Consider the following 14,015-nt stretch of genomic DNA (forward strand, 5'->3'; position numbering starts at 1 on the left):
TATCGCCTCATCCTCACGACAACAGCAAAATGACATTTAATAATGGCTTTCTGGTTCAAGGAAATGGAGGCCAACAAGGGCGACGCAACAGCAAATCCTAGACTCAACATTATCTGTTTTCCGCTGGATTTTTGCAGAGCAGTGTGCTGCTTTTGTGGCCAGGTGTCAAATGGGAAACAAAACAATGATTTCAAAGGGTGTGGGAGTCGGAGTTTTTTCAAGGTTTAATTGTCAAATGTCTTTTGATAAGAGCACTAATTAGCACAAATACACCCCCGAGTTCAACTTCTGAATAGCAGAGAGAAAGGTCAAAAAGTTCTTCAATAGTCTGTTGAGTCACAAACATAACGTCAATCTTTCCAAACAGAAGTAAAAGGGACAGCTGCTCTTAAAGGGACAGTTCATCCCAAATTCAAAACTAAACCTTGGGGGTTCAACTGTCCACTGACCTCACAGTAAAGTGACTGATGTCAATCTGAGGACATATTTTTTTAAAAGATACAGTGATCTATAAAACACGTCTGATTGGGTCTGAGTGTCCAGGACCAGGCTTTCAGCAGTAAAGCCCAGCTCCTCTAGATGTGTTGTGTCAGCAGCTCTTCAGCTTTGGACGTTTTGCACAAACAGAGCAGAGGCTGGGGCGTGCTTTGCGAAGTGAAATAATACCACAGGAGTGAAACAATACCCCGTACTCAAATCCTACCGCACTTCATAATTAAATTCCAGGAACTGCATCCCATTATGTTCTCTTACCGAGGGTCAAGGTGTTAGTTGGCAAAGAATGAGAAGAATGGAAGCAACATTATGCAGTGAGTAAAAACTAAGCCCTCTGAAGCTTAATGTCTCTCAACAAGAGAGGAGTGTGTGCAGACTGGATATGCAGATTGGAGAGCAAATTGAGAGAGGAACATCCCGCCTTAAACCTAAATGACTGCGGCCATCCATCATGCCTCGTGCTGCTCGAGCCGTGTTTGTCTTTGCGTATGTTTAGGTGTGTTGGTTTGCACTACGCATTTCCATAATTGCATTTGCTGTGGGAAGAGAAGCACTTACTCTCATTTTCGGCTGTGATTTATCAACCCAAGCGATTCGAGCCAATGCACACATTCATTTATCTCTGCGGTGACCTTTTTCTCGAGCAAAAAGAACGGCTGCCATCTTTGTTTTTTTTTCTTTCTGCGAGTCCCTTTTGCCGTAGATGTGATGGAAGTGCATATGGTTTTGACATTGATGGCAGCTCGTTCCAGAATAATTACTTTGCCAAGAAAATGCGGCTGCAGCTCATTCAATTTCTGATTTGTGGGGCCCGTTCATACGGACAAAGTGAATAATGGATGCCGAGATAGAAAAAAAGGAAAAAACACACAACAGAAGCTTAGTGTCTTTTCAATTTCTTTAGTTGGGATTACATAAAATGTCGCCGAGCCAAATGGAGGCAGAAGTGTAAATTGAAAGTATTAACGTTTGCCCTGAAAACTTCAAGGTTCTTGCCGCTTCTTTGTGCCGAGAGCTAATCAAAATAAACGCGTGCGCTGATTTCCCTTGAGATAATAATCTCAGCAAAGTCGAGAGATTTTAAACACCGCCTGCAAAGAAACACAGACCAAGGTGAGTGTGCATGTATTGTTTAAGTGCAGCTTTGATTAAAAGACTTTTTGAGGCATTGCACGTCAGCTGTAGGATTAAAAAGCAGGGTTTTATATAACATGAGCTTTACAGTTTTGAGTCAAAAGCAAAGATGAGAATCAATCATCAGCTCCTAAATATAAACATCACAGCATCTGCCTTTAGACAGGCCTCGAGCAGCGCTGCTAGCAATAAAAGGACTCTAATTGCAACACTTCATGTATGGCAGATGGGAATGATTATGTCTGCTTTTATTTTTATGAGCACATATACAAGTAATTTACCTGTTGATGTTGGCTATTCCTTTTAAGCACAAACAGTCCAATTTTCTCTACATAAATAAAAATGGTGACATCTTAATGGTCACCGTGAGGACAAAAACAGAAGAAAAAAAATGTTTTTAAGGCCTAATTTTGTGGTCTTTGGTGAGTCGAGGTGATTTCAGGACACCTTTGTTTTATCTAAACCTTTAGAAAACTCATTAGTGAAACCTGTTGACAGCAGATGAAAACAGGGTTGCATTTGAAGTTGACATTTGGCAAATACAAGGTTTTACTGGAGAGTAATGGACAATTCAAAGACACATTTCAAACTATGCAAAGACATTGTATAATGTGGATGGCATTCAGAATGAATAAAATGTAGTTTAAAATACGTCAATATACAGGGGCAGGAATAAATAATATAAACTGCAATTAAGATTTTAGTGATGGCAAAGTTTACTCATCTTTCAGCCTCCACTGTGATTGGCTTTCTCCAGTCTTTCTAACTACCTGTACCCAAAACTTGCAGGCCACCTTCTCTAATCACAGCTGAGTAGGCTTTAAATAGAGGAATATGCAATGCAGACCGACAAGATAAATGTTGCAAGATTTGCAAAATTAATATCATAAACCTTCATTTGCTCTGGCCAGATAATCAAATGTTGAAACTGGTGTTGCCCTGAGACCATTTCTCTTCATTAACATGTTTACTCTCTGCTGCGGGAGAGGTGTGTAAGTCAGGAAATGTAAAGTAAAATCAGCTACAGAGCCAAAAGCAAACAGCCACATGAGCTTTCAGCTCCTGATAGATATGCAACCAACACTATCAGAGCTTTACCTCAGAGAAATTCAACATGATGGCGGACACAGACTTATGATAGAGAAATTGGTTCTTCATGTTATCAACAATTTTTTTGAGAAATCTGAGAGGTTGCACGATGAAGATGGAATTTGGTTTCTTGGGCTCTGTACACGGCGATTTAGGGTGAATCTTTTAACACAACCTCCTCTGTAAACTGGAAAGTGCAGATCCTGTGAGAACGTGACATCACGGCCGCGGTTTTCTTTTATGGTGTCTCGTTACAAAGTTATACTGCCAACTACTGGCCTGGCATGCTTACTACAGCATTTTCAGTTGTTTTTGTGGATCTGTGTACACACAATTTTATCATATAAACACAGATTTTTTTTAAAGGCAAAGGGAGGAGTCTTCCACTTCCATGGTCTAAAACTCACCTGGAGGAAAACCTGAATGCTTTTAGTCCTGTTTAAAACATGGGGTATTTAGTGCCTGTCAGCCTCTTGTGGCTGAGCTGCGTATTACAACAACAAACAGAACACTTATCCCAACAAAATACTTTTTCACAGAAAAAAAAAAAAATTCAGACACAAACACAGAAGAAAACATCATTTAAATCAGACTTAGAAAATAGATCACCAGTTTTTTTTCCCTACTCACCTCTCAGAGCTTTTGCACATATTTTTTTGTCTCTTCAAAATATAAAAAAATAGAGTCAATGAAAACATAGAAATTAGGTTTTTTGGATTTGAACTTGAAACATCTTGTGACCTTGTGATGAGTTTACTTGTGTTATCATGGTATTGGTAAGTTTCAGAGATCCATAAATAAATAGCTATATGTTAAGGGATCATAATCCAAAAAATGGTGGAAAGTCAACTTTCATGACACCATGTCAGGCAGGTATTGTCTAAACTGTATCCTGACTTCTATGTTCATGTTATACCTAATGGGTTTATAGTATAATTTATGGTAGAATACATTTTTGTCCCTGAAATTGAAATATATTCAAGAAAATGCCTTCTACATGTACATACAGTATAAATTTTGCTAAATGTGTATTTGTGATACATAAACTGATAAGTTTCTTCCCTTGTCCTATATATTATAAGTTACATCCAGTGTGCCCAAACTTGTAGCCCTTGTTCTGTATGATGACACACACACACACACACACACACAGAGCCAGATGGACTTTTTGGCAGTTTATACCTTGTCTCCGTCCACGAAGGTCTGCCCGTCGCTGGCTCTCCTCCAGGAAATGTCGGGCAGAGGCTCGCCCTCAGCCACACAGGAGATCATGGCGGCGCTGCCCTCTACGGCTGTCACGTTTTTCAGCTGGGTGATATGGGGCTGGACTGGAGGCCACAGGGAAGAAGAGGGTGGGGAGGAGGTGAATAGGAGAAAAATATTAGATAAGTGAGTGAAGAAGAATAGATTGAAAGGCAGGGGGAAGGAGGTGCAAGGGCGGAGGGAGGAAGTAAAGCAGGAGAGAAACTGTCAAAGATCTAACTCATAAGGGAGGGGAGATGAAGGCTATACCACGGGGGTTTAAACACAGAGCTGATGCATGACTTTGGTGCTGACAACCTAGGCCAAGATCATTTATACACTGCAGTCGTACTCCACAGTTTTGGCGTACTGGGGAAGCATGCCCTCTGGCCTATTTTGTGCAGCTTCCTTGGCCTAGATGACAACACAAAAACTGACTTTGCGAAAGTTTTAAAGCACAAAACGTATAAAAGCACCTCTCCTCCTGTGTGCGTTCCACCTTTTTAGCTTTAAATAAATATAGATTTTTGTCTGGAAGGATGCCTCTCCTGCGGCGTGTGAGTCGCGCCACGATAAGTGCTGCAAAGCGTGCCGTTGGGGGCTTCTCCCCGCTCGCCTCCGCCTGATAAGATGCTCTAAGCAAGCCCTGAAACACCATGCATGTCAAGGGCACAGTGCATGTCACATGAATCATGGATCCCACCCCCAACACACACACACAAACACACACACGCACACACACACTGCACTTAGGTCCTTAACAGGGTGCTTGCAAAGTAGCATGGCATAAAATCCAAAAGGAAAAGAGTAGTGAATGGAAAATAGTGACTACTGTTGTGGAGGCTTTTAACACCACCCAGGGGGATCTGAGGAGTGTTTGGCAATTTCACATGGCTTCAACCTCAGGGTGGAGAAGCCATCTCGGGGGATTTTGGGAGCTTGTCAAAACATGAGGTCACACAAACATACAAATGGGCGCTTACACACACACACACACACACACCTACAAGGACCTTCAGTGAATAGATCAATGTTCTAAGAATAGAGCCGTACCGAACCACAAGGTTGAAAATACCATGAAGCTATGAGGAACTTGGTGATAAAATACAGTAAATTTTGTGTGCAATTGTTTGTTTTTCTGTACTATTTTGCATTTAGGTAAAATAAATAAAAGGCCAATAGCAAAGCACCTGCTATTGCCACCAAACATAAGGACATGTCCTTAACACTTGCTAAAAAAACAGCTTTTGTCACTACAAACACAGCTGGAAATGTCCCTAATTACTGTTGAAAAACATCCCCTATTTTTTGCTACAAATATGGCTGGAAATGTCCCAAACTCTTGTTAAAAAAGACACACTTCTGATGCAACACAGTGCAGCTCAGCCTGTGCTGAACGCTGGCAAATAAATAATTGTGTCTGTTGCCACAAACATTGCTAGAAATGTCCCAAACTCTCACAAAAATAATACTGCTTTTGTTGCCAGGTTGGGTATGTCTTGAACTCTTTCTTATAAACATTTTTTTTTGTTGCTAAACACACAGCTGGAAATGTCCCAAACTCGTGTCAAAAACACCCTGTTAGGTCACAAAAAATGTTTGGAAAAGGTCCAATTAAAAAAAATAAGGGTGCTTTTTTTAGACACAGCTGGACGTGTCCTGAACTCTTATTCAAAATCATCCGATTTTGTTTTTCTTAAACACAGTTCTGCTGCTGTCTGCTGCTTGGCTTTAACACCCAGGTTTCATGCCATCCACCATCCTCTTTTCCTAATGTACTTTCCTAATGAGAAACTAAACTCATATAAATGTAATTTACGTAAATCTACAATATTTTGGCAACTGAAATAACATGTCTCCAACAAAAACAACCATCCTAATGAGTTATTTTGTCTACAATTGAGTCCTAAATCTGGTTTTCCAGAAACAAGTCAAACAGATTTGCCAGTAAGAATGGATAATTTCACTTGTTTATAAAACAAATGAGCCTAATTCAAAAATCTTGATAATAGCACAGCAATCTGCCTGATTCTGTTTTGTGTGAAGACAAAAGGAAGCAGCAGTGGGAACAAGTGAACTTATCTCCACCCAAGTTTCACTTGTTGTAAGAAAAAATAAGCTTTAAAGCCTCCTAATGAGACTAAATGACTTGTTAAGATGATTTCTGCAGAGAGGAAGACGTGAGGAGCACTTTAAACGATCGTCCACATTTATTAAACCTCATGACGGCTTTTTGTACTCGAAATAAACACGCAATCCGCTCAATAATGCAACAAAATGCACATTCAGAGCCGACACACTCCCACACACAGATAAAACTCTTAATAGTACTGAGACCGGTCTGAACCAGTTCTTCGTCACCACCTTATCTGCAGCCGTTTTGCCCCAGATGCCCTTCATCATGCAAATATTAAATGGAAAACGTCTCATTTATCAAGCATGGTGCAAAAACCACTCTGCAGGGAACATTATTAATAACGCATTATCTAAAACATTTCTAAATGGAAAAAGAACTGAACAGCATTTGTGTGCTAAAAGATAAAAATCCAGAATTAATTTGACCTTCCAGGTTCTAGCTGTTTTTTTTTTTTTTTTTTTTTAGTTTGTTGCGTACATTTCTTTTTAACCCAGTCTAATTAAAAAAACAAGAGTATTTTTACTCTGGCATTTGTTAATGACTATAATTACACATTATTATATAATTTATAGCTATTGTAATAATTAAACTTGCAAATGTTGTCAGTCCTGACACTCTGTGCATAAAAAAACAGGCTCGATCTGGCCCTCACACTGTGAAAAAGCCATTAATGGTATCAGAAAGTGACATAATGACAACTGATTGGGCTTTTTGGCACAGTTTTGCTACAGTTTGATTCATTGTTGGCTCATGACAAACTAAGATAGAGTGTTTATGGACTATTCATGCAGAAAAAGACCTAAAAGTCTCAAGTTGTTGCTTTCTTTTGCAGCAGAACAGCATTTTTACCCCCCCATAGCAATATTTGACTTGACATAAAGCTCTGATCCACCTACTGACAGCTATCAGAACACTAAATATGGTACTGAGTGATATCTGATGACAATAATGTGAGTTTCTGTTGTTTCAGTAGAGATCCACAAAGCAAATGTCAGCACAGATTCCCTCCTGTCATTCCTGATGCCTGTTATAACGTTTGACATAAAAACGCACTGTCACATTCTTCTATTAAAAATGTCATCAATCCATGCTTTGCAGTTTATTGAAGGTGTATGTTGAGATGAAAAATGATGTCTTTTTTCCCGTCTTGTTTGATTTTGCTTACATTTACCTGTAAAGCAAGAAATCTCTGTCTGTGTATGTTAGTGTGTCCTTTGTATATTGAAAACTGCCATGCAATCTTCTCTACACTCTGCAGATACATTGCTGCAGACCCAACAACGTGCACTGTCAAATTTGGTGCAATTTGGACATGTTCAAAATGAATAAACTTTAAATAAATGAAAGAGTTTTTACCTGTTAAATCACTGTGTTCATTTGTTTTAAAAAGGAAGTACCCTCTGCTGATAATGCAGCTCCAGGAGAAACACTGATTTGTAGTGTGCACCTCAATTCAGTGTTTTGAGCTGTACAAATCGTTTTGTCTATTATGTTTGGAGAGGAAGAGACCTCTGTGAATAATTCAGCTCCCAGAAAAAAACCTCCTGACCAACAAACACTGAAGGAATTCTTTGTTTCAGATGGTTGTAATCTGATATCCTCACCACTAGACGCCACTAAATCTCCTAAATCTTACTCACTGGACCTCTAAAGTCTGTTCATTTTGGAGCTTTCAGCTTGAATATAATGCAAGCTAATGAATAAAAACGCATCATGTTTTAATAGTTAAATTTTGTGAGTAAAATCTGAATCTGCAACATAACCAGTAATGTGGCTCTGGAGGCCTATTGCTGGGTATTTTGGGGTACAATTAGGTAGAAAAGCGACATCATTCAATGTTTTTCATCTCTTAACATCATAATGAATCTGCAGCTGTTTGGGGTATTGCTCGAGACACATGAAAGTTATTTGAATGAGCCGTTGTAGAGAAAACTGCAAGCAGAAATACCACAGAAGTAGTGTTCTATAAAGGACAGTGAACAGTGCTTTTTACGTTTCTAGTCAACAGAAAACAAGATTGAAAGAGAACAATGCAACAAGGTGTTCAGCCACCTTGTTTGAATTATGAAACAGCCATTAAACAGGACGCTGTATTTCATAGATTTCTGACAATGGATCAGAGAGATGCGAGCTGCAGAGAGATGTGTATCTCTGCTCCTTCTATGATACATTTCTTTCAGTATGTCGGCTGAAAAATGGAGTACAGAAGGAAGCACTCTGCTCTTTTACCAAAAACCTGACATTCACCGCAAAGTTATCTGCTCTGCATTGTTGTCTGCTGTCTGTGGAAAAATGCAAAAGACACCATCGAACAAAAACTGGCCAAAAAATGCAGTGCAGCTATTTCTTTACAGTGTAAATGGTGGATGTTTTCTGGAGGCAACAAATGACCCAGAGCCCAAAAAGCGGAGCATAATCCCCAAAGACTGATAGTGGCTACAACGTTTTTGGCATTTACAGCTCAAGGGCTGCTACAGCGCCACTACACAGCAGCCGCGCAACACACTGTGCTGATACCGGGCCCCCAGATGTGAAAGTGTTGGAGTGTATGAATGTGAAACAGGAATGAATCACCTTCGAGCAATTAATTGCCACAGTTACCTGTTTGTGGCAACACATGGTCATGGGACTGCATGTAGGAACCCATCTGTGAGAGAGACGATTCAGCAGCTGGTGCCGCTTTATAAACTGAAAACGCTACCTTTTTCTCCTCCTGAATCACACCTCATCTTGTCACATCGTTCATCTCATTTTGGGCTGAAAATCTGACTGCCTCAGCTCATTTTATCACCAGTAATCATGCAATAATGCACATTCGAGAAAGGAGACATTTATGCAATCTACTGTCTCAGTTTGCCCGTTATAATGGTGATCATATGATTTAAGATTTTATAATATTTTGGAATTAAAATCATTGGAAATGATGACAAGCTAAATGACTACACATGACAGAAGCCCTGAGCTGCCATGATTCAAACATTTCATTTCTCTGTTTTACCATAACAAGTTCATCTTATTTGTTGTCTTGGGATACAAATTATCCATTATTTATCCATATTATCCATAATTTTTTTTTCTCAAAAATGACATAATTACTGAGATTCAGAAAAACAATATTTTTTTAATTAAATGTAATAAGTCTACGCTACTCTGTCTCAAGAGTAATATACACTGTTGGAAAGAGGAGATTATCAGCTTTCTAATTATATCAGCATTGTCTTTGTACTCTAAATTGTAGGCAAAACACATTACATTACATAATGACTGCAAACGAGACATAATTTTGAGAAAAAGACCATCAAATTTTTCATACGGAGGCCGTTAAAATACAAGCCTGTTCCCACTGCCCTTCTTAAGTGGTCCTGGGGTGAAAAATACACAGAAAAGCTTGGTAACACTTTCATTTTGTAGCTGTCACATCTGTATATTATGCTCTAGGTGTCCTACTTCTGCTGTCGATGTTCATGATGCTGCTACCGTGATGTCATCACAAGCACATGGCGGGATTACGCTGCATGGGGTTATGTTTAGGCAACAAAAGCACATGGCAAGCTACACCCAGGACGCCAACCAGCACATGCTATATAATATAATGGTTGTCTTTATAATTTAGGCATTACACAATATAGCCATGGCCATTTTATCACGTTTTTCTTTGGAAACACAGTTCCTTATCTCAAAATCTTGAGGAAATTATCCTGTTTTATCAGAAAAACCACATTCAATAAATACAATAAATATAATAAATAATACAGAGCATCAGTGACCTCGGTGAAGTGAGGTGTACCACCAGACGACAGAGCAGCTTCTTTCCCCAGGCTGTGAGACTTATAAACTCCTCCTTCGATGGCAAAAGATGGAGCAGGATTTAGGGACAAATTTTAATTTAATTTTTTCCTATTTTTTTAAATTTTAAACTACATTTAAAAAAATACTTGTACCTTTTAAACGTAACTTAGGAAATGGTTTAATCGATGGCCATTTGGGGCTTCTGTTCAAAACATCATGTCTAAGCATCTTTTTTTGGGCAATGTAAACAGTGAGTTCACTGCAGGACATCCATCATGGATGGAAGTCATGGTATGTATTTTCATTTTTAGGGAATATAGAAAAACGGAGAAGCTGGCAGAAACATGGCTGACATTAAATATGAGGCCCTGAGAGAGGAACACGTACACACCTGCACACACACCTTGTCCTAACTTTAAATGCTCTGTTCTCCTCCCGCCTGCGCTGTCAGGGGTAATAAAACTAACTTACAACTGCATTTCAACTCCTCCCTCCCCCTTTAACTTCTTCATTTAAATGTGCATTTTGAAGAACAAGCGCTTCTCACATCTTGAGAGGATGTTGATGACTCGAGCACAAATCTCCATACATTTTCATGAGCCGAATACGCACTATCGGAGTGATCTGTGAGGAAATAGCCAGCAGGTTTATGAAAATATAAATTGAAATTTTTTATTAGGAGTGCAGTAAATGAAATATGAAGCAATAAATGAAAGATTTCCTTTCAGCGGAGATATATCATATTGATGCAGTTGTTATTGTCCTGGGCTGAGGGCCATTTGTGACATTTGTGCTTTTGAAAAACAGTTTTTTATGAAATGGAATTTGTGGAGGTCCTTACAATAAAGCTTTATGGATCGCCGTAAAACACTGTTCACTGTCATGGGCAATGTCATTATGCTTAAAAGCTTTGCAGAAGCACAAAATGACAGAAAATGTAAACAAACTTTTTAAATGAATGGAATATTTGTTGTGTTGTTGTGTTATTTCAGGTTAACATGGATTAAAGCGTCAGTTCACCCAAATTTTTCTTACCCTGAGGGTATCTAACCATGCAGATGGTTTTGGTTTTATTTGTCCAGGCTTTGTGATATCTTTCTACTGCAGTCCCACTAAAATGGAGGTGAATGCAATTTGGAGCTACTTTGCATCAAAGAAATAGTCCCTGGGAATAGTTAAAAGTGGTCCACGAATTACCGGCAAGAGATGTCATACTTTCACAAATATTTTTATGGGCAGCCACTACCAGAGGCAAGTAAGACTATTGTAATTTATGGTTTTTATTTTAAATTTCAGAAAACAAACTCCTAAAAATGACAATCTTAATGGGGATTCATGGTTTGCCATTTCGATGTTATGGTAAAACAACATAGCTATGCTTGTAGCTGCTGTAGTTACGCTATCTATCCCTAGTTTTGTCGTACTATTAGTGGTTAAATCAGATACCTCAAAACCTACTTTGAAGATAGGTATTTATGGCCAAACGGACTAAATCACCACCATACCTATTGTACTAGGTATAAATTCATATTAAATTGGGAAAATTAAAACCCTTCATTGGACCTATTTGATTGTGATTTAGGGTTCAAAGTTTCTTTATCATTATCTTTGGGTAAATGTGTTGTGCTGATGGGAAATCTAGCATCGAAAAAAAAAAGATTTCATAGTGATACAGATTTAAAGGACCCACAAAATATATTAAAACAAGTACTTTCTGGTATAAGATAGTATTAAAGTATAAGAACTTCTATGAATGCCATTATGAAGTACATCTACAAAAACCTACTCCAGCTTTAGGTGCCAAGCACATCACGATGTGCCAGCTTTGCCCAGTAGTGCCATAGCTGCAGGTACAAACAGATTTCTATATAGAGTATACATGTTTTTGTTGTATTGCCTTCACCAATAAAACACTAAGGATAAATCTTAGATATGATCAAAATCTAAGAACAATTCTGCTTCTGTGATCAGAAAACCCAACTTTACCTCAAAAGGTCAACATCATGAATTAAGATATACACTGAAAAAAAATGTAAACCAGCTGTTTGGGCCATCTGTCTGAGCTGGTGCTGTTAAATGTGGTCTGCAGTTGTGATGCTAGTTGGATGTAGCACCAAATTCTCGGATGTTACAGTTGAGATGGCTTTAAATATAAAATGAACCTTCAAGTCAGTGGCAACAGCTCTGATGGCAATTAAGCTTGCAAATGGCACGCTCCTTCAAAACTTACAGCATTTTGATAAGCCTCATCTGTCAGGTGGATGGATTATGGCTTATGTTGGCAACATGGATTTGAACAAATTTGTGTACAAAATCGAACAGAAAGCCTATTGTGTACACAGAAACAGTCTTACATCTTTTATTTGAACTCATAAAAACTGGGAGCAAAAACAGTGTTTGCACTGTTTTTCAGTGTACTACATACAGTATACTACAGGGAATTCAGACTGAAAGCAGCCAAGTAAGTTCACATCCTTACCAAAGACTTTGAGGAAGATCTCCCTTTCTTGAGATCCTGCCTTGTTAGAGGCCTTGCAGGTGTAGGTGCCCCCGTCGCCCTGTCGGATGTTGCGGATGGTTAACATGCTGCGCCCGCCTTCCAGCCTGTTGAAAATGTACTGCTCTGATGGCTCCAGCAGCTGCCCTTTCCTGCACAAACAAAAAGCGGAAGAAAACATTGCAGATAAGCGACGGGAAGAAAAATATGGCAACTGACTCACACTTGACAGTGACCTCCTCAAAATTCACACTGCGGCACATGTTTGATGTTACAGATGTATAATCCTCGCACTTTGGATGTCAACTGATCCCGTAAAAGAGAGGCTAAATGCAGACAGCTTGACTTTGAAGCTATTTCTATCTATAGCACATACACAGGTGAAAACATGACAGCACTTTTTATAGAAACCCTTTCACGCGTGATAAAAGCATTGTTTTGGATAGCATACAATAATTGAAATAACTCTACTTCAATGAATCATTTGTAGTGTGTCATCAAAACTCTTCACACGCTACGACTTCTCAAACTCTGCCATGCAGAAAAAATGTCTTCGTATTGTCAGTCGATGTCTGAATCTCAGCAGAGTTCACTTGTGTATGTTCTGTTATGGACTGCAGCGCTCACCAAATGACTCCTGCGTGGTGCAGAATACTGTGCTGACTTAATGTCTTTTCTTATTGGACTCTGTTGGGAAATTAGTCAGAAAAAAAGCAACAGCTAAATTGATCCATGTCTATATTTAAGCTTCATAGCAGAAGCATAATGGTGTGAAGCAGGTTTGCAGCCTCCCCCGCTTGTTTATTTACTGCAGCTTAACCAGCCGTGTAATCTATAAGGTTAAAGGGATCGGCAGTTTCGGGGGTATTTGACTTTTTTCCCATTCTTACGCAGATTTAGACAAACTCATGGGTGCTTTTTTATGCCATCTGCATGCAGGCTAAAAGTAAGAGATTAGCGTAATGACTAGATGTGTATGGGACCAGAAGAAACAGCCAAAAACAAAGTATAAATGCACAGCTAAGCTCCTCGGAAGATGCTTGTCTTGTCACAAACAAATAAATTAAGCCATTTATCACTAAGTAATGCAAGAAATGATTATTAATTTAAAAGAATCTCAATCTTGAGGGGCTAGGGGTGCTCAAAAACATATGGTACACATCTCCAATGGCAAAACTGGCATCTGGTATGGGTCTCAGGCTTGGGTGTGGAAAAGTGTCTCAATAGCTCCCCCTAATTTAAAGATCCCAAATTAGAATTTGATATATATAAATTAATCTGGTAGGCATAATGTAATATCTCTTGAAGGTACATATACCCAAAACCCAACAGAAAGTCAGCTATTTTAGATTTACTGTTCGTTGTGTTTTTTACATGTGCAAGTACGGTACTTTAACAAAGATTTCATTCAAGGTGCATTTTTTATTCTAACTCAGAAAGAAATTAAAAGATGGATAAATAAAAGTAGATAAACAACTTCAGATTCAAGACTACTTTTCAGGCCTGATAATGAAACTCAAATTCAATTTAAGACATTTTAAGATGTTTTAAGGACCTCAGACACTGTGTCGACGGACCCTGTAGTTGTATTGTGGAAGAAGGTCTGGAATATCTAACTCATATTCAAAAGTA

The 14,015-nt window shown here is 38.8% G+C and overlaps 1 protein-coding gene across 1 annotated transcript in view; it reads right to left on the minus strand.

The window, feature by feature from the left end:
- LOC121962626 (neural cell adhesion molecule 2-like) overlaps positions 1–14,015 on the minus strand; it is a 337,501-nt gene that overhangs the window by 50,042 nt on the left and 273,444 nt on the right. The window contains exons 7-8 of the mRNA XM_042512843.1: positions 12,366–12,535; positions 3,901–4,046 (exon numbers count right to left, since the gene is read on the minus strand). Coding sequence (XP_042368777.1) covers positions 3,901–4,046; positions 12,366–12,535 — 316 coding nt within the window. The remainder of the gene's footprint in view (positions 1–3,900; positions 4,047–12,365; positions 12,536–14,015) is intronic.

This window comes from Plectropomus leopardus, chromosome 24, assembly GCF_008729295.1.
Source record: "Plectropomus leopardus isolate mb chromosome 24, YSFRI_Pleo_2.0, whole genome shotgun sequence".
NCBI classification, from domain to species: domain Eukaryota; kingdom Metazoa; phylum Chordata; class Actinopteri; order Perciformes; family Serranidae; genus Plectropomus; species Plectropomus leopardus.